This window comes from Thermobia domestica, chromosome 2 (genome assembly GCF_964235325.1).
Source record: "Thermobia domestica chromosome 2, izTheDome1.hap1.1, whole genome shotgun sequence".
Lineage (NCBI taxonomy): Eukaryota > Metazoa > Arthropoda > Insecta > Zygentoma > Lepismatidae > Thermobia > Thermobia domestica.
In genome coordinates, this window is record NC_137455.1 from 278287559 (window position 1) to 278314082 (window position 26524).

General features: G+C 34.9%; 1 protein-coding gene across 3 annotated transcripts in view; it reads left to right on the forward strand.

The window, feature by feature from the left end:
• Positions 1-26123, forward strand: part of LOC145678514 (uncharacterized) — a 127361-nt gene extending 101238 nt beyond the window's left edge. For all 3 annotated transcript variants that reach the window (XM_081748752.1, XM_081748754.1, XM_081748753.1), the window contains exons 7-8: positions 16062-16399; positions 25728-26123. In XM_081748752.1, coding sequence (XP_081604878.1) covers positions 16062-16399; positions 25728-25876 — 487 coding nt within the window. In that variant the 3' untranslated portion in view covers positions 25877-26123. The remainder of the gene's footprint in view (positions 1-16061; positions 16400-25727) is intronic.
• Positions 26124-26524: the final 401 nt, after the last annotated feature.

The window sequence follows — 26524 nt, forward strand, 5'->3', positions numbered from 1 at the left end:
TAGTATGATTTTCTACACAGGCTTAACTATTAACTTTATAGTTTCTTAAAGAGTAGAGCGTATGCTCGGAGAAGACAAAGGCTCCCTGATATATGCCTAAACACAACTTCTGAGGAGTTCGATTGTTTTTAAATTGGTAACTTACTTGAACAGTAACTTTTGTGAGTACGTGGATAAAAATAAAAAGATAATTTCTCAGAAATTACTTAACAAACCTAAAGTAGTACTGGGGAGACCTGATCGCGTTTTGGACTTTGACCCCGACCTTTGTGACGTCATAGGTCAAAGGTCAATGACCTTGGCCCGGGGTCAATGACCTAGGGGTACCTAGAACCACCTCCTCTAAATTTTGGCAGGGGTACCATGGCCCACCACCTAAATTTTGGCAGGAGTACATAGGACCACCCCCCTTAAATTTTGGAAATTGCGAAATCTAAAAATTTGGTATGGTAGCCTAGAACCATAGTATGTACCTCTATTAGTATTGGGGGTCTATGTCGTACCCTTTTATGGGTAAAAAAATGCCAAAAATTCAAATTTCGGAGGTTTTAGACCTAATTTATCCCCTTTGATGAGGTGTTATTATCCTATATGGTTATATGGGCGTATACAGAGGTCCATTAGCTTTCATAAGACATGGATATATTAATGCACTCCTTTAAAAATTTGGGAGGGGTACCTTGGCCCATCCCTTCAATTTTGGAAATTGCCCAATTAAAACATTTGGTATAATAGTATAGAACCCTAGTATGTATCACTATAAATTTGGGTGGTCCACCTTGTTCCCTTCTAGGGGTACAAAATTGCCAAAATATAAACGTAAGCAATACGTTGTAGCACGTGTTTGGTTTTTGACCTAATTTATCTCCTTGAATGAGGTCCTATTACCTTATATGGTTATTTGGACATATACAGAGGTCCATTCCCTTTCACAAGATATGGGTATATTGATGCACCCCCTTTAAAAATTTGGGAGGGGTACCTTGGCCCACCCCTTAAATTTTAGAAATTGACCATTTTATACATTTGGTATAATAGTACTGGACCCTAACATGTATTATGATAAATTTGGGTGGTCCACCTCGTTCCGTTTTAGGGGTACAAAATTGCCAAAATATAAACGTAAGCAATACGTTGTACCACGTGTTTGTTCTTTTGCCCAATTTATTTCCTTGGATGAGGTCCTATTACCTTATATGGTTATATGGTTATGTATAGGGGTCCATTACCTATCATAAGACATAGGTACATTTGTGCACACGGGAGGGGTACCTTGGCCCACCCCTTTAATTTTGGAAATTACCCATTTTATATATTTAGTATTATAGTATAGGACCCTAATAGAGATTACTATAAATTTGGTTGGTTCACCTCGTTCCCTTTCATGGGTACGAAATTGCCAAATTTTAATACAATCACGTGTTTCGTTTTTGGCTCAATTTATCCCCTTGGATGAGGTCCTATTACCTTTTATGGTTATATGGTCATGTATACTGGTCTATTTCCTATTATAAGACATGGGTATATTGATGCACCCCTTTAAATTTCGATTTAAGCATTCGGTATTATAGTACAGGACCTCAACATTTATCATGATAAATTTGGGTGGTCCACACCGTTCACTTTCATGGGTAAAAAAATTGCAAAAATATAAACTTAAGCTATATGTTGTACCACGTGTTTGGTTTTGGCCCAATTTCTCCCCTTTGATGAGGTTTTATTTCCTTATATGATCATATGGGTTCATTTCCTATCATAAGACATGGGTACATTGATGCATCCTTTAAAAATTTGGGAGGGGTATCTTGGCTCATCCACTCAGTTTTAGAAATTGTTTAATATAAGAATTTGGTATCTCCGTACAGGTCTTCAATATGTACCACTATAAATTTGGATGGTTCACATCGTTCCCTTTCATGGGTAAAGAACTACCAAAAATCAAATTTCGGAGGTTATTGACCCCTTTGATAAGGATTTAACACGTTATATGGGTATGTACAGAGGTTTATTACCTTTATATGTTTATGTTCCCTTTTAAATTTGGGAATTATCAAATAACAAAATTCGGTAAACGTTTTCTAGGACCCATTGTAGATGTTGGTGTTCCTCTTATGGCCAAATATTCAAAATTTAAAGGTAATTGACCTATTTTTTTGATACGGCTTTATTATTGAATAACTACAGGATTTATTACTTTTTCATAAGACACAGGTGTATTTGTGTACCAATCTTAAATTTTGGGAGGGGCACATTTCTTATTGTCATATCAATAATTGGTAATTGTTCTTAAAATTGGATAGTATCTCATTCATTGGGTAAATCATTGTCAAATATTAGTATGATCACGTGATCAGTTATTGACCTATGATGGGATTAGGAGTCCAGGACATTGGTACATTTAAACTTTGTAGGATAATTTGAGAATTGTCAAATGAAATTGCGTCATTGGTTTTGATTATTACAACCTATGGACCAAATATAATCGTATTATTGATTTGACCTTGAGCTTTAGAAATCTGATAGCTAACCTTATTGAATCTTATGACTCATAGTCTTAAGGGAATACATGCTACAACACTGAAATTTAGTCACAAGGTGATGTAATCTGACACTGGCAAAGTTATTGTTGATGCAATTTGATTGGTTGATCACTATCTTTCGTGCAATCTGATTGGCTGATCACTATCTTTCGTGCAATCTGATTGGTTGATGACTTTCAAATCTTTGCTGCATTCAGTTTTAAGTTTTATTTAACATTTAAAAAGTTTTTGAAATTTTTGTTTGAAAATTTTTTGTTTGAAACTTTTGGTTTTACATTTTTTCGTTTGATATTTTTAGTTTGAAAATTTTTTGTTTCAAAATTTTGTTTGAAATTTTTTCGTTTGAAATTTTTAATTTTTTCGTTTCAAAACTGAAAATTTTTTGTTTGAAATTTTAGTTTAAAAATTGTTCGATTTTTTCTGTTTAAAATTTTTAACATTTTTGTTTCGAAATTTTTGTTTGGAAAATTTTGGTTTCAAATTTTTAAGTTTGTGTACTCATTAGTAAAGAACCGGAACTGCTTAGAAGAAAATTTGGTTTGAAATTTTTTCGTTTGAATTTTTTTGTTTGAAAATTTTTGTTTCGAAATTTTTGTTTGAAAAATTTTTTGTTTGAAATGTTGGTTTCAAAGTTTGGTTTGACATTTTTAAAAGTTTGTGCACTCATTAGTAAAGAACCGGAACTGTTTAGAACAAAAACCTCTGGCAACATTGTTTATCATGGTGCAATAGTACACATCAGAACATGATAATGCAACGTCATCAGTTTTGCATCATTTATAAGTATCGTTCGACTTAGTATTCATGATAACATCATCATGGCTACTTGTCTGCAGTTTCTAAACACACGTGATGTGATGAAATCATTTACCAAGATTACTGATTTACAACAGAATGTACCTTATAGAATCTTAGCTAGCCAAAAAATCCCTACAAAGTTTGGAATAAGAATCGTAGTGAAGCTTGAAAATGAAAAGAATATAATTTTACCAGCCAGATATTTACCCATGGAAGCATCAAAACAAGAAGAACTGCTGCGTTTCTTAAATACTGGATCTGTATCTTTATGTTACAAGGGATTCTTGGATCGAAGTCATCAATTTGAATTTAGTACACAGCCGGTTTCGTCAGCAATTGTAATGAAATCATGAATTCAAACGTCAGCACATTCCTTTGACATCAGACGTAGTTGTATGCTGAATGCGATCTATGAATTTGGTTCGTCAGCATGACGTCAGCAACTGTGATAAAATCATGAATTCAAACGTCAGCACATTCCTTTCCAATGACGTCAACCGTAGTTCTATAAATCAGCAAATACAGTGTCATCCCATGAATTCATTTGAGCAAGTGCGTTAGTAGTAGTCCCCGACGTATATTGCGCCGAGTCAGCAAAAATTTTTGTGACGTCATAGGTCAAAGGTCAATGACCTTGGCCCGGGGTCAATGACCTAGGGGTACCTAGGACCACCCCCTCTAAATTTTGGCAGGGGTACAATGGCCCACCCCCTAAATTTTGGCAGGGGTACATAGGACCACCCCCCTTAAATTTTGGAAATTGCCAAATCTAAAAATTTGGTATGGTAGGGTAGGACCATAGTATGTACCTCTATCAGTATTGGGGGTCTATGTCGTTCCCTTTCATGGGTAAAAAATTGCCAAAAATTCAAATTTCGGGGGTTTTTGACCTAATTTATCCCCTTTGATGAGGTGTTATTACCTTATATAGTTATATAGGCGTATACAGGGGTCCATTCCCTTTCATAAGACATGGGTATATTGGTGCACCCCTTGAAAAATTTGGGAGGGGTACCTTGGCCCACCCCTTAAATTTTGGAAATTGACCAATTTCAACATTGGGTATTATAGTACAGGACCCTAATATGTATTATGATAAATTTGGGTGGTCCACCTCGTTCCCTTCTAGGGGTACAAAATTGCCAAAATATAAACGTAAGCAATACGTAGTACCACGTGTTTGGTTTTTGGTCGATTTTATCCCCTTTGATGAGGTGTTATTATCCTATATAGTTATATGGTTATGTATAGGGGTCCATTACCTTTCATAAGATATGGGTATATTTGTGCACTCCTTTAAAAATTTGGGAGGGGTACTTTTGCCCACCCCTTAAATTTTGGAAATTGCTCATTTTACATATTTGGTATTATACTACAGGACCCTAATATGTATTATGATACATTTGGATGGTCCACTTCGTTCCCTTCTAGGGGTATCAAATTACCAAAATATAAAACGTAAGCAATACGTAGTACCACGTGTTTGGTTTCGACATAAGTTATCCCCTTGGATGAGGTCCTATTACCTTATATGGTTATATGGTCATGTATAGTGGTCCATTATCTATCATAAGACATGGGTACATTTGTGCACCCCTTTAAATTTTTGGGAAGGGTACCTTGGCCCACCCCTTAAATTTTGGAAATTGCCCAATTTAAACATTAGGTATTATACTACAGGACCCTAATATGTATCATGATAAATTTGGGTGGTCCACCTCGTTCCCTTCTAGGGGTACAAAATTGCCAAAAATATAAACGTAAGCAATACGTAGTACCACGTGTTTGGTTTTTGGTCGATTTTATCCCCTTTGATGAGGTGTTATTATCCTATACAGTTATATGGTCATGTATAGGGGTCCATTACCTTTCATAAGATATGGGTATATTTGTGCACCCCGGGAGGGGTACTTTGGCCCACCCTTTACATTTTGGAAATTGCCCAATTTAAACATTTGGTATTATAGTACCGGACCCTAACATGTATTATGATAAATTTGGGTGGTCCACCTCGTTCCCTTTTAGGGGTACAAAATTGTCAAAATATAAACGTAAGCAATACGTTGTACCACGTGTTTGGTCTTTGGCCCAATTTATCCTCTTGGATGAGGTTCTATTACCTGATATGGTTATATGGTTATGTATAGGGGTCTATTCCTTATCATAAGACATAGGTACATTTGTGCACTCCTTTAAAAATTTGGGAGGGGTACTTTGGCCCACCCCTTAAATTTTAGAAATTGTTCATTTTATATATTTGGTATTACAGTACTGGACCCTAACATGTATTATTATGATAAATTTGAGTGGTTCACCTCGTTCCCTTTTAGGGGTACGAAATTGCCAAAATATAAACGTAAGCAATACGTTGTACCACGTGTTTGGTTTTGACCTAAGTTATCCTCTTGGATGAGGTCCTATTACCTTATATGGTTATATGGTTATGTATAGGGGTTTATTCCCTATCATAAGACATAGGTACATTTGTGTACTCCTTTTAAAATTTGTGAGGGGTACCTTGGCCCACCCCTTAAATTTTAGAAATTGCTCATTTTATATATTTGGTATTATAGTACTGGACCCTAACATGTATTATGATAAATTTGGGTGGTTCACCTCGTTCCCTTTTAGGGGTACGAAATTGCCAAATTTTAGTACAACCACGTGTTTGTTTTGGCTCAATTTATCCCCTTGGATGAGGTCCTATTACCTTATATGATTATATGATTATATGGTTATGTATGTTGGTCCATTCCCTATTATAAGACATGGGTATATTGATGTACCCTTTAAAAATTTGGAAGGGGTACCTTGGCCCACCTCTTTATTTTGGAAATTGTCCAATTTAAACATTTGGTATAATAGTATAAGACCCTAATATATATATATATATATATTACTATAAATTTGGGTGGTCCATCTCGTTCCCTTTCATGGGTACGAAATTGCCAAATTTTAGTACAACCACGTGTTTCGTTTTTGACCTAATTTATTCCCTTGGATGAGGTCCTATTACCTAATATGATTATATGGTCTTGCATAGGGTCCATTTTCTATCGTAAGACATAGGTACATTGATGCACCCCGGGAGGGGTACCATAGCCAATCCCTTTATGGTCATGTATATAGGTTCATTTCCTATCATAAGACATTGGTACATTGATGCACCCTTTAAAATTTGGGAGGGGTATCTTGGCTCATCCACTCAGTTTTAGAAAATTGTTTAACATAAGCATTTGGTATCTTCGTACAGGTCTTCAATATGTACCACTATAAATTTGGATGGTCCACATCGTTCCCTTTCATGGGTAAAGAACTACCAAAAATCAAATTTTGGAGGTTATTGACCCTTTGATAAGTATTTAGCACGTTATATGGTTTATTACCTTTATATGTTTATGTTCTCTTTTAAATTTGGGAATTATAAAATAACATAATTTGGTAAACGTTTTCTAGGACCCATTGGTGTTCCTCTTATGGCCAAATATTCAAAATTTAAAGGTTATTAACCGGCTTTATTATTAAATGAGTACATGATTTATTACTTTTTCATAAGACAGGTGTATTTGTGTACCAATCTTAAATTTTGGGAGGGGTACATTTCTTTTTGTCATATCAATAATTGGTAATTGGATAGTATCTCATTCATTGGGTAAATCATTATGATCACGTGATCAGTTATTGACCTATGATGGGATTAGGAGTCCAGGACATTGGTACATTTAAACTTTGTAGGATAATTTGAGAATGCGTCATTGGTATTGATTATTACAGCCAAATATAAACGTAAGCAATACGATGTACCACGTGATTGACCTTGATGAGGTAGTGTACAGGGATACATAGCTAACCTTATTGAATCTTATGACTCATAGTCTTAAGGGAATACATGCTACAACACTGGCAAAGTTATTGTTGATGCAATTTGATTGGTTGATCACTATCTTTCGTGCAATCTGATTGGCTGATCACTATCTTTCGTGCAATCTGATTGGTTGCTGATTTTCAAATCTTTGCTGCATTCAGTTTTAAGTTTTGTTTAACATTTAAAAAAGTTTTTGAAATTTTTGTTTGAAAACTTTTTGTTTGAAACTTTGGTTTGACATTTTTTCGTTTGATATTTTTAGTTTGAAAATTTTTGTTTCGAAATTTTTGTTTGAAACTTTTTTCGTTTGAAATTTTTAGTTTGAAAATTTTGTTTCTAAAGTTTTGTTTAAAAAATTTGTTTGAAATTTTTGTTTCAAAATTTTTTTGTTTGAAAATTTTTTGTTTTGACATTTTTGTTTCAAAATTTTGTTTAAATTTTTTTCGTTTCAAAACTAAGAAACTTTTTGTTTGAAATTTAAGTTTAAAAAGTGTTCGAATTTTTTTTCAAAATTTTTTGAAAATTTTTTGTTTAAAATTTTTCTTTTCCAAATTTTTTTGTTTAAAAATTTTTGTTTCGAATTTTGTTTCGAAATTTTTGTTTGAAAATTTTTTTCGTTTTAAAATTTTGCTTGAATTTTTCGTTTCCAAATTTTTTCATTTCAAAAATTTTGTTTCAAAGTTTGGTTTAACATTTTTAAAAGTTTGTGCACTCATTAGTAAAGAACCGAAACTGTTTAGAACTAAAACCTCTGGCTACATTGTGGTGCAATAGTACACATCAGAATATGGGGTTGTACTTGAAATGAAAAAACACAATTCATTGAAATGGATCATTTTATTACACTCCACATACATCCATACCAGATAGTGGTTCTGGATATTGTCGATACAATGTATTTTGAACTTCTTGCACTAGTTTGTCTTTAGCGTATAATTTTAATTCCAATTGAAGTCTTTTAAGATCTATTGCAATATCAATTGGTGGAAACTCAATGTCCATTTGATCACAAATAAACTGTTTATCAATACAGGTATGCACCCACGAACGATGTTGACAACCATCACAATATCTAGATACATGTTGTACAATATGCATAACACATTTTTCAAAATAGTACTTTTTTAGAAATATACTTGTTTTGTTGCACACTTCCACTGCATGTTTCACACACTGAAATACGCTGATGAATTTGTTCCATTCAGTTTGTGTTAGAAATACCATGTTGCGAGGGACATGGAATGTACTCTTTTTACGTAACAGCATCATCTTCTCTTCGAGGACTGTACGCAGCACCACTTCATGATTTGAGCCTAATGATTTGACTATGGTCACATTTAGCTCATCATGAAAATAATCGTTCATTTGGTCGATTCGTGAACATAATATTTGCCATTCTTCACAGGTCAGTTGTACACCAAATTGTTCTGCTTTGCCCAATCGAATCACAGGTTCAAATGTTCTAGCACTGATACCAATCATCACATGTTTTGTTTGAAATATATTTATTGGATAATAGCTTGCGAAGATGAACTCTTTATCGTTAGAAGTACACATCTTTCCTCCTGAAAAGCACTTGCTCAAATGATTTCATGAGCTGACACTGTATTTGCTGGTTTATAGTTATTGCTGACGTCATTGGTAAGGAATGTGCTGACGTTTGAATTCATGGTTTCATCACAGTTGCTGACGTCATGCTGACCAACCAAATTCATACAACTATGTCTGACGTTTGAATTCATGATTTCATCACAATGGCTGACGAATCCGGCTGTGTACTAAATTCAAGTTGATGACTTCGACCCAAGAATCCTTTGTAACATAAAGATACAGATCCAGTATTTAAGAAACGCAGCAGTTCTTCTTGTTTTGATGCTTCCATGGGTAAATATCTTGCTGGTAAAATTATATTCTTATCATTTTCAAGCTTCACTACGATTCTTAATCCAAACTTTGTAGGGATCATTTGGCTAGCTAAGATTCTATAAGGTACATTCTGTTGTAAATTAGTAATCTTGGTAAATGATTTCATCACATCACGTGTGTTTAGAAACTGCAGACAAGTAGCCATGATGACGTTATCATGAATACTAACTCCAACGATACTTATATATGATGCAAAACTGATGACGTTGCATTATCATGTTCTGACGTGTACTATTGCACCACAACGTTGCCAGATGTTTTTGTTCTAAACAGTTCCGGCTAGTGCATACCTGTATTGATAAACAGTTTATTTGTGATCAAATGGACATTGAGTTTCCACCAATTGATATTGCATTAGACCTTAAAAGACTTCAATTGGAATTAAAATTATATGCTAAAGACAAACTAGTGCAAGAAGTTCAAAATACATTGTATCGACAATATCCAGAACCACTATCTGGTATGGATGTATGTGGAGTGTAATAAAATGATCCATTTCAATGAATTGTGTTTTTTCATTTCAAGTACAACCCCAGGTTCTGACGTGTACTATTGCACCACAATGTTGTCAAAGGTTTTTGCTCTAAACAGTTCCGGTTCTTTACTAATGAGTGCACAAACTTTTAAAAATGTCAAACCAAACTTTGAAACAAAAATTTAGAACAAAAATCTTTGAAACAAAATTTTGAAACAAAAAATTTCAAACGAAAAAATTTTGAAACAAAAAATTTTAAACAAAAAATTTTAAACGAAAAAATTTGGAAACGAAAAATTTCAAACAAAAATTTCAAACGAAAAATTTTTAAACAAAAAAATTTTGAAACAAAAGTTGTCAAAAAAAATGTCAAACAAAATTTTGAAACAAAAAATTCAAACAAAAATTTGAAAGCAAGAATTTTCAAACAAAAAGTTTCAAACAAAAAAATGTCAAACTAAAAATTTTACGTTTCACGGTTAACCGTCAAACTTTATCCGGTTTTTAACTATTCGATTAACAAATAAACGGTTTTGATCATATTTATCAGTGAGTGCAAAATGTTGAACGAAACCAAGATTTTTAAATGTTAAACAAAACTTAAAACTGAATGCAGCAAAGATTTGAAAATCAGCAACCAATCAGATTGCACGAAAGATAGTGATCAACCAATCAAATTACATCAACAATAACTTTGCCAGTGTTGTAGCATGTATTCCCTTAAGACTATGAGTCATAAGATTCAATAAGGTTAGCTATGTATCCCTGTACACTACCTCATCAAGGTCAATCACGTGGTACATCGTATTGCTTACGTTTATATTTGGCTGTAATAATCAATACCAATGACGCATTCTCAAATTATCCTACAAAGTTTAAATGTACCAATGTCCTGGACTCCTAATCCCATCATAGGTCAATAACTGATCACGTGATCATAATGATTTACCCAATGAATGAAATACTATCCAATTTTAAGAACAATTACCAATTATTGATATGACAATAAGAAATGCACCCCTCCCGAAATTTAAGATTGGTACACAAATACACCTGTGTCTTATGAAAAAGTAATAAATCCTGTAGTTATTCAATAATAAAGCCGTTCAATAACCTTTAAATTTTGAATATTTGGCCATAAGAGGAACACCAATGGGTCCTAGAAAACGTTTACCAAATTATGTTATTTTATAGTTCCCAAATTTAAAAGAGAACATAAACATATAAAGGTAATAAACCATATAACGTGCTAAATAGGGGTCAATAACCTCCGAAATTTGATTTTTGGTAGTTCTTTACCCATGAAAGGGAACGATGTGGACCATCCAAATTTATAGTGGTACATATTGAAGACCTGTACGAAGATACCAAATGCTTATATTAAAACAATTTCTAAAACTGAGTGGATGAGTCAAGATACCCCTCCCAAATTTTTAAAGGGTGCATCAATGTACTCATGTCTTATGATAGGAAATGAACCTATATACATGACCATATGACCATATACGGTAATAGAACCGCATCAAACGGGATAAATTGGGCCAAAAACCAAACACGTGATACAACATATTGCTTATGTTTATATTTTGGCATTTTTTTACTCATGAAAGGGAACAAGGTGGACCACCCAAATTTATCATGATACATATTGAGGTCATGTACTATGATAGCGAATGCTTAAATTAAAAAAATTCCAAAATTTAAGGGATTGGCTATGGTACCCCTCCCGGGGTGCATCAATGTACCTATGTCTTATGATAGAAAATGGACCCCTATACATGACCATATAATCATATTAGGTAATAGGACCTCATCCAAGGGAATAAATTAGGTGAAAACGAAACACGTGGTTGTACTAAAATTTGGCAATTTCGTACCCATGAAAGGGAACGAGATGGACCACCCAAATTTATCATAATATATATTAGGGTCTTATACTATTATACCAAATGTTTAAATTGGGCAATTTCCAAAATAAAGAGGTGGGCCAAAGTACCCCTCCCGGGGTGCATCAATATACCCATGTCTTATAATAGGGAATGGACCAATATACATAACCATATAATCATATAAGGTAATAGGACCTCATCCAAGGGGATAAATTGAGCCAAAACAAACACGTGGTTGTACTAAAATTTGACAATTTTGTACCCCTAAAAGGGAACGAGGTGGACCACCCAAATTTATCATGATACATATTAGGGTCCAGTACTATAATACCAAATATATAAAATGAGCAATTTCCAAATTGAAGGGGTGGGCCAAGGTACCCCTCCCAAATTTTTAAAGGAGTGCACAAATGTACCTATGTCTTATGATAGGGAATAGACCCCTATACATATAACCATATAAGGTAGATCTCATCCAAGGGGATAACTTAGGTCAAAACCAAACACGTGGTACAACGTATTGCTTACGTTTATATTTTGGCAATTTTGTACCCCTAAAAGGGAACGAGGTGGACCACCCAAATTTATCATAATACATGTTAGGGTCCGGTACTATAATACCAAATGTTTAAATTGGGCAATTTCCAAAATTTAAGGGGTGGGCCAAGGTACCCCTCCCAAATTTTTAAAGGAGTGCACAAATATACCCATATCTTATGAAAGGTAATGGACCTCTATACATGACCATATAACTATATAGGATAATAACACCTCATCAAAGGCGATAAAATCGACCAAAAACCAAACACGTGGTACTACGTATTGCTTACGTTTATATTTTTGGCAATTTTGTACCCCTAGAAGGGAACGAGGTGGACCACCCAAATTTATCATGATACATATTAGGGTCCTGTAGTATAATACCTAATGTTTAAATTGGGCAATTTCCAAAATTTAAGGGGTGGGCCAAGGTACCCTTCCCAAAAATTTAAAGGGGTGCACAAATGTACCCATGTCTTATGATAGATAATGGACCACTATACATGACCATATAACCATATAAGGTAATAGGACCTCATCCAAGGGGATAACTTATGTCGAAACCAAACACGTGGTACTACGTATTGCTTACGTTTTATATTTTGGTAATTTGATACCCCTAGAAGGGAACGAAGTGGACCATCCAAATGTATCATAATACATATTAGGGTCCTGTAGTATAATACCAAATATGTAAAATGAGCAATTTCCAAAATTTAAGGGGTGGGCAAAAGTACCCCTCCCAAATTTTTAAAGGAGTGCACAAATATACCCATATCTTATGAAAGGTAATGGACCCCTATACATAACCATATAACTATATAGGATAATAACACCTCATCAAAGGGGATAAAATCGACCAAAAACCAAACACGTGGTACTACGTATTGCTTACGTTTATATTTTGGCAATTTTGTACCCCTAGAAGGGAACGAGGTGGACCACCCAAATTTATCATAATACATATTAGGGTCCTGTACTATAATACCCAATGTTGAAATTGGTCAATTTCCAAAATTTAAGGGGTGGGCCAAGGTACCCCTCCCAAATTTTTCAAGGGGTGCACCAATATACCCATGTCTTATGAAAGGGAATGGACCCCTGTATACGCCTATATAACTATATAAGGTAATAACACCTCATCAAAGGGGATAAATTAGGTCAAAAACCCCCGAAATTTGAATTTTTGGCAATTTTTTACCCATGAAAGGGAACTACATAGACCCCCAATACTAATAGACGTACGTACTATGGTCCTAGGCTTCCATACCAAATTTTTAGATTTGGCAATTTCCAAAATTTAAGGGGGGTGGTCCTAGGTACCCCTGCCAAAATTTAGGGGGTGGGCCATGGTACCCCTGCCAAAATTTGGAGGGGGTGGTCCTATGTACCCCTAGGTCATTGACCCCGGGCCAAGGTCATTGACCTTTGACCTATGACGTCACAAAGGTCGGGGTCAAAGTCCAAAGTGAGATCAGGTTTCCCCAGTACTACTCCTAAAGCAATCAAACATATTATAATACTATTTTATTATTTTCTTTTTTAAATAAAATAATCATTCCTTTTTTACCATAAAAGTAATTATTCAAACACTATTTCAAGCAAAACATTAAATTAATAGTGTGTATATTTTACACATCTTCTGAATGTGACTGGAATATTATCGTATTTCGCATCATCCACACGGAACCATGCTATTTATCACCGGTGGTATACGGGTTACTCTTTGAGAAACAACTCTATACATTGAGAGTAAATTTTAAAAATTTACAATGTACTACGATGTTACTACTTATTTTTCAGCTATCAGGAAAGATTTAAAAGCTATAGTTATTTGATATTAAACTTCTGTGGGCAACCCGTTGTTTTTAATGCTATTACTGTTTTCTGTGGGAAAAAATGGCTGATTAGCTGCTTGTTCCATGAGCTTAGTAATTTTACTGTAACTGTTTTACTTTACGTTATACATCTAGCCCCAAATTCACTCCTGTTTACCTTTTTAAGCAGTTCGCTTCACTTGAACTGCTCGATATAATGTCACAAGGATCACAGCGGAAACATTGATCTGACGATCTTCCTGTACTCATGACAACTTCTGGCACGTTGCCTAAGCAAATTTGCTCAGTCAGTCTTAGCGGGCCAGCAAAATTCTGGGGGTGCCTGATGTACATCCATTCATGTCGGCCATATTTGAAGCTGGTAATGACATCTTCCGGCAGGACAAAGCGCCTTGTTACAAGATAATATTGTGTTCCAGTAGTTCGAGGAGCACAGTTGGTAATTTCATTTACTGCAGTGACCCCAAATTCTCTCAATCTTAACCCAATTGAACACTTTTGGGATGCCATTGAACTCAGGCCCAAGCTTATCGGCCCCTCCGCGGAATTTACAGTAATTAAGGAAGTTGTGAGTACATATGTGGTGCAACGTGCTTCCAGCTACCTACCAAATGCTTCATTGCTTCCACGCCAAACTGCACTGCTTTTATCCTGCGAGCCAAAGGTGAACATACAGATACTAGGTAGGTGGTCATAATGTTTTTTGCTGGTGTATATATATTTACCTAATTTTAACCAAAATAGTTGCTAACCCTTGTCCTATATATACCTGAGGAAGTGGAACGGCTTCCACAAATGCATGGAAGAAGAGTGATATTTTTGTTTATAGTTAGGGTCACTTCTCTGCACCGAAGCTGTATAAGACTTCCACCAGAAACCAATTTGTTGTGGACAGAGAAAAAACGTTTCAAGTTCAACTGTTTTCTGTCGTAGTTGACCGAGTCATTGATTTATGACAAGAACATTTTGTGGGGAATGGATTCTCTGTCTACAGTACGGTGTCGCAGGTGTATTTTCAAATTCGAGATGTTATTTTTGTTCTAAGTACTTATGAACTGAGTTTAATGAAATGTTAGGAGGGGTGAAGGTGATTTCTATGTTATGAAAGAGAGAGTTCTATCCTGTGATAATATATATATATATATATATATATATATATATATATATATATATATATATATATATATATATATATATATATATATATATATATATATATATTACCGGAACAAGAATTTTTTCCCATGTTATTGATATGTTCATCATTATATAAAATAGTTGATCACCAGTTGTTGCTTTGCAGTGTGAGAAATAGCTGAATTATATTAAGATTTGTACTAAATTAAAACTTAATTGTACTTATTAAAATTATGTCCAGTATTTATTTAGTTATGGTTGTAGAGAAAAACTTTTCGTACGTTATTGGCAGTATTATACGCTCCAGTTACCGAAGTTTGGACTACTGAGCAAAATAAGAATATATCTTCTTCTCCCCAATTCTCTACATATTTAACAAATACGGATTTCTGTAGTAATAATAATAATAATAATAATAATAATAATAAGAAGAAGAAGAAGAAGAAGAAGAAAGCATGCATACATGCTTTAAATTGTAATATTATTATTAAAACAATGTGTTCAAAGCTATTGTATTTGCAATTTAGTGAATAAAACGGATGTTAACGTAAAATAAGAGTTACTCGGTAAAAATTACACGAAAATACAGAATATAACACCAAAGATAGCAATAAATAAGTATTTTCCTATCTCTAAATATAGGATAATGAAGTCCGAATTCCTTACTGCTAATTCCATCAATCCACTCTGTACACATAAAAAGCGATTATGATAATTAAAAGCTAATTAAAAGCCTTAGTTTGCTTTCTGTCTTTGTTATTGGGAGTTGCATTGTGCCGGGATTGAAAATTAAATACAAATTCTTCAGCTTTCTTTTAATATATCCGTCTCTTTTTGGTTTTAGTGTTATTCTATAATTCTGCTACTTTCACTCTAGATGGTGGGCTTAGCTTAAGTCTTAAAGCTTGTCATCTTTTCGTTCACTTTCTCTTATTGATACTACTAGCATATGGAATTCATAAAATTGCGTTCTCAAAATTAACTATAAATTTTATTAATCGATTGCAAAGTTTATTTTAAATGTTAATACAATATAATTTCTTTCTTAAACAGATTCAGCAATTTTCCAGGACCTGATGCCATAGCAGCTGCATGTTGTAAAAATCCTGAGGCACTACCAATTCTTATTCAGCATACCAATTACAGTCATACAGATATAATTAAATGGTGCTGCGAAGATATTGTGCGTAATTTCCCAGATCTGCGTTTTCGCAGTGGAGAGGATAGAGATCTACAAAATAATTTAATAACGTACTTAACTGGTAAACTGGCCACTGCTTTAAAGATACTTCTACAGTTCGGTGCTAGTGGGGTACGCAGAGATATTTTGGAATTGGAAAGGGAACTGAATGTTCCAAAAAACACATGGAGTGAGATACATCGTTTGTTGGGTAAGTTTATCCTTATGTATACATATATCGGTTTGATGTATTTAAGTAATGTCTTAATCCAAGTTATGATAATATTTTATAACATTTGTAATATATATATATTACAAATGTTATAAAATATTATCATAACTTGGATTAAGACATTACTTAAATACATCATATATATTTTACTTTACCTTACCGTATGGGCCCAAAGATCTCCCTTATTATTTTTCTTTCAAATAGACGTAAATCACTTTTGACTTCTTTAATGAGTGTCCAGACTTCTGAGGCATGTGCTACTATTGGTCTTATGAATGAGGGTTCTATATTATTTTTAATTTTATGCTTTTGTTTGTTACCTTGTTTTCCAGCAGGTGGTTGTTAGCGTGATATGCTTTATTTCTTGCTTGTATTCGTTCTTTTATTGGTATTATTGTATTTATGTTATCTATTAAACCCCTGAATATTTAAATATAGCCCAGTGTTCGTAGTTTGAGGAAATTTCCCTAATCCAGGGAAATTTCGAAGGTAAATTTAGCAAAGAGGGAAAAAGCTTTTCTTTTTTAGATAAAGCGTGAAAATCCAGGTAAATTCTCTTGTGTTTAAACTTTTCTTTGTTCTTCAGAAATTACCAATACATTACCAATAGAGTTGAGTGGAGTGAGTGAGTGAGTGAGTGAGAGAGAGAGAGAGAGAGAGTGAGTGAATGTGTGTGCGTGTGTGTGTGTGTGTGTGTGGTTGTTGTTGTTGAGTAATAAGAGGGCTTATCTCTGGTGCATGGGGTCCCTGATTCGATCCCCGGCTAAGTAAGATTGTGATGTGTCTCGGGGTACTTCCGTTTCCTCTCATTTTTTCATTTCACCAATTCTTCCATCATCATTCAGTTGCCTTAATCATCGTCTCCCTTGGCTTAAAGGGCATAATTGTGTGACGTTAAACTGAAAGATTTAATTTCATTGGATTTCATTTAGCTGGGTCTTTTTTTGTATTTGGTCTAGGAATTAATTCGTGCGGGTGGACAAGAGATGGCGCAACGAACGGAGCGTCCCACAGTTCCGTGTATCCACACATGTGTTGCAAACCCCTGTCATCGCGTATCGTTCGTAGTATAGGGCAGTGGATTAAAGCGTCAACAACACCAGTTTGTAGTTAAGTGAACATGGCGCAATTTGTGCCTGATAAAGTGTTTTTGCGGGGTGTCCTGCTGCATTACTTTAACATGCAGAAAAGTGCGACTGAAAGTCATCGTATTTTGGTGGAAGTGTATGGTGACCATGCTCTAGCTGAGCGAACGTGTCAGAAGTGGTTTGCACGGTTTAGAAGTGGTGATTTCGGCTTGGCAGACCAAGAGCGAGCTGGACAGCCAAAAAAATTTCAAGACGAAGAATTGACAGCATTGCTCGAGCAGGATTCGTGTCAAACGCAGGAACAACTTGCAGCAGCATTAGGCGTTGATCAAACAACAGTCTCCAAACGCTTGAAAGCCATGGGAATGATTCAAAAGATGTCACATTGGGTTCCACATGAATTGAAAGACAGAGACGTTGAAAGACGAAAAACCATTTGCGAATTGCTGCTTCAACGACAGAGCAGAAAGGGGTTTCTGCATCGAATTATTACGGGTGATGAGAAGTGGATCCATTACGAGAACCCTAAACGAAAAAAGGCCTGGGTGAAACCAGGTGAACCAGGTCCATCACAACCAAAACGAGATATTCACTGTGCAAAGGTTATGCTGTGCATATGGTGGGATATGAAAGGTGTGGTGTACTATGAGCTGCTGCAACCGGGTGAAACTATGAATGGAGAACGTTATCGACGACAATTAATGCGTTTGAAGCAAGCTCTGGCCAGAACACGACCAGAATGGAAGAACAGACATGATAAACTTATTGTTCAACATGATAACGCTCGCCCACATGTCGCAAAACCGGTCAAAACCTATTTAGAAAATGTCGGATGGGAAGTTTTACCCCACCCGCCGTATTCACCAGACGTTGCTCCTTCGGACTACTACTTGTTCGATTGCATGAACAACGATTTGATTGGACAGCGGTTTACTTCTTCAGAAGATATCGAAACATGGGTCTCTGACTGGATCGCTTCCAAGGATGAGGACTTCTTTCGCCACGGAATCCGTACATTGCCTGACAGATGGGCGAAAGTGGTGGCTAGCAATGGACAATATTTTTCTTAAGGTATTTATGTATTTTGTGTTTGTACTACAGCTTCAATGTGTGCGTATCAACCGCACGAATTAATTCCTAGACCAAATATATAACAAAAAAGGCGGCTAAGGAAAAGTAAAAGAAGCAAAAACAAATGATCAAAACAAATGTGATTTTCACTTCCTTTAACATAGCTAAATTAACCTTATCACAACTTCTTTCATAGGAATTGAACACTCAACAAACTAGGGAAAATTTGATAAGGAAAGGGAAAATTATATCCATTTTTCTTTAGTCCAATTGTTTCAGCCGTAGCTTCTTTTATTATTGTCATAATATTCCATTTCCCCAGTATTGTTGAGTTTACTTTTTCTGACTTTTTTCCACATGCACTTTCAATCATGTTCTTGAATTTATCACCTTCTTTTATTTTTATCAACGAACTTAAAAAGTTAGTTACTGAATTCTCTATGTTTCTCTGTGTGTGTGTCTGTCTGTCTGTTATTTGCTATTTTAATTTTGAGCCCCCCTATTCGATAGAACATCAAAAACTATCTGAGAAAGTGATGAAATTTTTCGCGTCACTCGTACCGTTCCCGAGATATTGGCTCAAAAATGTCCAATTTCCGGAGATTTAAGGAGCCATATCTCTGGAATCAAACGTTGTAGAGAGATAATGATATTGGTGTCGATCAATACCTTAGAGGATGGTGAAAATTTTGATATAAAGAAACTGAATTTGTGAAAATTTTGATATAAAAAATCTGTAATTTTGGTACAGTTACTATTGGTACCAAAAATGTTTACTATCCTCTTAGATATTGACTAACACCAATATAATCTCTCTATGACTTGTCCAAAAAACAGTCCCGATTTCGGAAAATTTAAGGAGCCATATCTCGGGAACCGTAAGTCATAGAGAGATCATATTTGTGTTGATCAATACCTACAAGGATGGTGAACATTTTGGTACCAAATTGTAACCGGTGGCCACTGGCCAACTGACCACTGTTCTCCAGATATTGGCCAAAAACGTTCGATTTTGGGAGATTTAAGGAGCCATATCTCTGGAACCGTAAGTCAGAGAGATGATTTTTGCGAGAAACAGATGAAGATGCAGATAAAAAAGATTTACATGTAAGAACAATCAATTATCCTTATTATGATTGTGCCAAACACGGACGATTATGCCCTATTTTGAAATGACTCCATTGTTTAAAAAGATCATGTCTGCTAGTGTTCAAGAATACGATTAACTCCTTGAACAGCCAGCGAGTGAGTGAGCGAGCGAGTGAATGATTATGGAACCTATATATATATATATATATATATATATATATATATATATATATATATATATATATATATATATATATATATATAAAGAAACTGATACTCTCTATAGTATAAACGCGGGTTATGTGAAAATTGAGATAAATATAAAATAGCAAAGGGAAAGTTGAGTTGATTTTGAGTTTAACATCCCTTTCAGCAGCGAGGCTATATGAGACGGGATCTACTGATTAACGTGGAATCTGAACCACATGAACTGCCACCGGGAATCGAATCCGAGTCTCCCACGCCAAAGGCGCGTACACTAGCCGCTTAGCCACGAGGGAGCTCCCAATAACAAAGGGAGAATAAAATATATTGTTTGTATTGGAACTTGAGCCGTTGTTTGAGAAAACACGCCACGCGCTATCAGAATCCTATAATCTCTCGGTGAGTGATAAGTGTTACCTGAAGTCATAACTTACTCCAAAATGAATCGCAAAGAGGACGGGAAAGGTATTTACTCTGAGTTTACAGGGAGATAAGGCAAGTAGAAGCCACGAATTAATTTCGTGATCGTTTTTCAACTTCCAGTTAGTAGAATGTAAGAGAAAGTAAACATAACAGCATATTAAAAAATGATACTTTTTATTGATTATAAAAAAAAAAGATATTTAATATAGTCGGACAGTTATAAAAAGGAAACCTTCTTCCATCACTTTTTCTTCCTTGTCCGTTTTACAAGAGCTTTTTCTTCTTCTTCTTCTTCTTCTTCTTCTTATTATTATTATTATTATTATTATTATTATTATTATTATTATTATTATTGTCTTTCTTTCAATGCGAAACTAGTCTGACACGTAAGTAAAATTAACTTTATCTCAAAAACTACGGCAAGTGATTGAATGCGCCAGGTTTTTAGTCGTAATATTCCTTTCTTGAAAACTTGCTTTATGAAATTGAAATCAGATGTTTTATCTTGTCAAGGGTGAAGCAGGTGCTTGTTACTGTCATATCTGTATCTCTTTGTTTATGTTAAAAGCTCATTGTTATTTACTTGGTTATTCTTCTGTGAAATAAATAGCATATAATAATATCAGATAATCCGTTTTATTGCACAGAAGTCCGTCATAACCAGAGCTGAAACTCCTTGTGATGTTTTTTTAGGTCACAAATATTGCCACATCACGTAATTGAGCTTGCAGTTTGATGAAATAAGCATAAATACAAGGGTTTCTCATTCTTGATTTTTTTAAGAAGCTTGGCTTGTACACAAGTGCAGCGTATGACAAATATACTGTTTTGTACGTGCATCCTACAATTCTATTTTTAGCCGATTTGCGATTGTAATTTGAGATCCGAACATCACATTACAGCCATCATTTGGAAAGCCTTTATTTTATCAAAGACTTTTTTCCATCAAGAAATATATGAATCTAAACATCATGAATACGCGCCCTTTATCCTTTGAAGTGTCTTTTGCCGTTTAAAAGTGTTTCAGATATTGTTAATATAATAGAAAGCACTGCCCGGATGGCCGTGAACAGCCTAGAGGTATGATCAGATGAGTTAATGAGCTCATTTAAGAGAATGAGGTTTGATTGTGGGTACCATTAAATTATATAATAACACTCAGCAGTATTGTGAAGTGTCGTCACTGTGGATGCTTTACCAGATCACTCCTGATCAGAATTTAAATAAAATGGAAGTAAGCGTACAGCAAGTATACTTTGTGCATCAGAGGGAGGGCAATTAATTTATCTTCCATATTATCACTGGATCTACGTGTATTACGTCACTTCAGAGTGGAAGGGTGTCTGCATTACGTGAAAATATATAGCATTCCTCGCCTAGAAAAATCAAGATAGCCCCCTTAGCAGACAAGGTAGATTTTACGTTTTTTACATATCGGAGGAGTCTGTTGTTAAATTTCTGGAAGGGAAAATATCAATATGGAGTGCTGCTGCTACATGCTGCATCAACTGAAGACTGTATCATTCGAAGAAAGAAACCTAGTCTTCTTTCTGAAGTCACCCTGCTTGACAATGCGAGACCCCACACAACAGCAACAACTGTCAGCCACCTTGCAAACATTGCTGGAGAATTTATAGACTACCCACGCTATAGTCCCGTCCTTGTGCCCATGACTACCACTTCTTCCCTCCTTTAAAAAATGCATTGGACAAGAAATGTTTCACCAGTGAAGATGTAAAAGCTATGATAAACACTTGACTCACTTCCAGAGCACAGAGTTTTACGAACAGGCAATACGCAAACTTGTGCAGCAGTGGGATAAACGCATCAATATCGGGGGACTTTGTGTAGAAAAATAGAAAAACGAGGGCTCTTTCTATTCATATCACTATTTCTGTCTTGAAAATTGCAAATTGCGGAAAGTTACTTTACGAGTATCCACCATAATATTATGTTGTTTTATGAGAGACATTCGGGATGACTTTCTTCAGGCAATATTCTTGGAAAATGCTCTAGCACATATATAAATAACTAATTAATTACCATACAGTGTATAATAATAATAATAATTTTCTCACAAAATTCCAGAATAGATAATTTGTTTATGGAGATGAGCGTCGTATGGTTTTCTCGAAACAGCTCTAATGATCTTTATATATCGTAAATAAATATTGAGTTGACAATCTTACAATACAACATAAATAATTTCTTTCAAAAATGCATTGTCTCGTATAGCCTCAGTACTGAAAAGTAACATTAAACTCCAAGCAATCGTGAAATGCAGAAGCGATAGTTACACTGCTGGGGTGGTTTTCTTTTAAGAGAGAGATTGTAAAGCATCCATGACTGTTTTGTTCATATTCCATAAATACGTATTACTAATCCTACAATATAGTATATAAACTATTTCTTTCAGGAAGGGAGAGAGACAGAGAGAAAGATGACTTGGATGTGGTAAATTTCCTTAGAACAGAAAAGCTATAACAATGTTATGGCGTACGATAACAATATTGTTCATAGTTAAGAAATAAATGCAATGAATTCGAAAAGTCTTTCGGCAGTGGGCGGTAAAGCTTGGAACACATATATACAAAAGACAGAAAAAGAGAACACTCATGTGTATTTCAGTAAATGTTAAAAATTATACTCCCGAGTAGCAGACACATGTCTCTTACACATATTTGCAAACACTCGCTGTTGCAAAATTACGTGATTGATAGATTGTTGTATGTAAGCTTGATTGCGGGCTGTACTACTGTGAGCATGAGACATCAGTACTTGTATGCTACGCCTTTTATTCCTTTCCCCTACCTTACGGAAAGAAGTCTTCCGCTCAAGAAAAAAATAATCATTCAAAATGTTCGGTCCACTGTCTGCCAGTAACTTATTAAACCCTTCATAGTACTCAATACATTTTACATGACCGCCGGACCGAATTACTTGCAGAATCTGCACCTTGGACGGGAATAACCGTAGCTTATGCCTCATTGCCATATGCGAAGTCTCGATAGTATTAATTTCCCTATTGATTTTGAAGGACTACGTAATAATTTGTCATCAGTCTTGTGCAGCTTTACTTCCGTGAGAGCAGTAGGTCTATTACAGCTTGGTTTGTCGGCCACGCTTTCTGTATCATAAGACTTTTCAATTAAATCACATTCTGTCATAGTGGGGCACAACAGCATTTGGAGACTGTTCATGAGTGTTTCACGAGTTCCATATACTTGTCGTCACCAAAAAGTACGTGTTCCACCAAAAACTTTTTGATCAGCTGTTAACAAGACCTGGGAAATCTTGACCGCAGCAATGGTTCCCGTGAAAAAACGATTTCGAAAGTACCTGCGGACACTGGTCACTTCAGGGGTGCCCACAAGGGGGGGCTATGACGCAAACTGCGTCATTGAAATATTTGGGGGGGTTAAAAATCTATATAAATATGTTTGAGGAGATGTAAAAATTAATCGAAAAGATTTTTTTTTCATGGAAGAACACCTACGGATAGACAATTGGGGGGGTGCGTCATGGACATAAGGGGGGTGGGCACCACTGCACTTTACCGCATTCCAGAATTTTTCGGAGTTTGTAATATGACTGTGATGTGCACAAGATATGTGTTGTTAAAGTTGGTATAACATGGGCCGTTAAATGTTCCTCCTTCCTTGAACCACTGATTGATATTCGCATCATCGTGCTTAGTCCAACGCGGCTGCCAGTTTCACAGAAAAATAATCTGCAGTCGATACACCACAATTCTTCGATTCAAAGGTAGAATTTATATAGTCTTATTTATTTATTTATTTATCTGTCTGTTTTGCCTAGAATTGAGATTTTACTCAAGTACGAATACAAGTATTATTAATTTCAAAATAGTGTGCATGCTTGGAAAAACCTTAAAGTACAGAAGTACCTTAAAAAAAATAACTTTTAAATTTTCTAATTAATAAATTCATTAGTAATTAATAAATAATTTTCAGTTCCATAATCTCTTGATTTTCCTGAAATAATAATATTTGTGTCATCAGCAAATAAAACACAATTATTAGGTAATATAGCTTGTATAAAATCATTATCTTTATAAGAAAAAGTAGTGGATTAACCATTGACTCTTGTGGTACACCAGTTTGGATCTTACCATTAGATGAAAAAAAAAAGAGAGAATTTTTTCGCTATTTTCTTTCTTAATTTGAACAACTTGATATCTGTTTTTCAAGTTAGATTCCATCCATTTATTTCCAGTTCCTACATATATATATAGTGAACTAATAGTGTCAAATGCCTTAGTAAGATCAACAAAGAACCCAATGGCCCATTTAATGCTATTTAACGTGTGCGTGACTTTACTAAGAAAATTTAAAATTGCAGAATAAGTAGATTTGCCTCTTAAAAACCCATGTTTTTGATAGTAATATTAAATTATTGATTTGTAAGTATTTCCTGAATTTACTTGACATTAGAGTCTCAAAAAAATTTGAAGAAATTAACGAAACCGAGATAGAAAAATAATTCTTAACATTATAACAACTACCTTCTTTGAACGAGGGAATCTCTTTCGCCACTTCTAAACACTGTGGGAAAATGCCTGATTCGAGTGAGAAATTTATTTCATGAGTCATATGGAGAGCAATTATTCAAGCAGGTTGCTTTAGAGTAGTGAAAGGTATTTCAGGACCCTCAGAGTAGCTGTTTGTCATGTTTCTTATGATTGCTAATGCTTCCTCAATAGTTAATGGGCCAATAAATATGTATTTGGGATGGGAAGGTATATTTAATGAGCACTTGTACCAAAAGGGACTTGTAGATTACCAAGAGCCACTTGAGAGGAAGTTAAAAATAATCATTAAATTTATTTGAATTTCTGCTGATTCATAATTTGTTCATTCTTGAAAATAGTGTGACTCAAATTAATAGTGTCACCTTTATTTGTCTGTAACTACCAATTGATAATATTCCACATAGTATTAATTTTATTTCTAGAATTTTTATGAGTTCTAGAATTGTGCCGCAATTTCGAGTTTTAATAACTATTTGTAAGTTCGTTTATACAACTTAACATTAAGGAAACTTGTTTGTATCGCTGCTCGTTTGCCGACGAGGCATATTTTAATCGGTGCGGTGCACAAAAGTCTCGCAAAAGTACTTCCGAGAGTATGTTCTTCGTTTGGTCACTCTTGTCAGAAATCATAGCAGACACACACATGATGTACAGAGGAAGTGCACCGCTAATCACATCACTGTCTTTCCATGCTCCACATATTCTGCAAATGTTCGGTCATTGAATGCTTCCTTCTTGGTGATGTAATTTTATGGCCAGAAATGTAATTTGTAAATTTCTTTGAATTATAATATCAGTTGATGTCATTTCCAAATATCACTGCTAAATCATCATATTGTCTTCTGTGAATATTATCTTGAATCTTATTTTATTTTCACAGGTGAGCTCCCCACCCTCCGCAATCTGTGTAGAATTGAATGGCGGAAGAAATGCAGAGCGACAGGTGGAGCTACTAGCGTCAAAGATATGGCTGAGCTATCTGGCTTGCCACGAAATTTGCGACATTTTCTTTTGTACAGAATAGAATAGCTGTGATAAATGAAAAAGAGAAAAAGAAGGAAAGAAGAAAAACAAGAAAAATGTTTGCTAACATTATAAGAAAAGAATATGTAATTTTTAACTGAGATTATTTTTATTTTTTACATTTTTTAACTGTATTTTATTACTTTTACATTTTTACAAATATTTTAAAGGTATGATACACTATAAAAACTGAATGTGATATCCTCCTTAAGATTCTTTCAAACTTGCAGAAATAAATAAATAAGAAAAATAACCAAGAACATCTAACTTCATAAATAATCTACATTCACTTTCTCTTGTGCATAGCAGGACTTTCAGAAAAATTGAATTAATAGGCTTATCTTGTTAACATTTTATATGGAAAAACTTAACATTTATTTAAATTCTAACCATAAATTCAAATTAGAACTTGAGACCGCGGTGGCTCAGTGGTAGAGCGTTCACTTCTAACGCATGGGGTCTTTGGTTCGAAGCCAGCCTTTGTGATGTACAAACACCGTTTGCGTGGGTTTTCTCAGGGTTCTCCCGTTTCGTTCCACTTTCTTCATTCCACCATTTCCTTCATTTCTCATCATCACCACCTCCTTTAGCCTAGCGGGCATTTTAATTGAATTGAAAACAAAGATTTCAATTCAATTTTTTTAAAATTAGAAC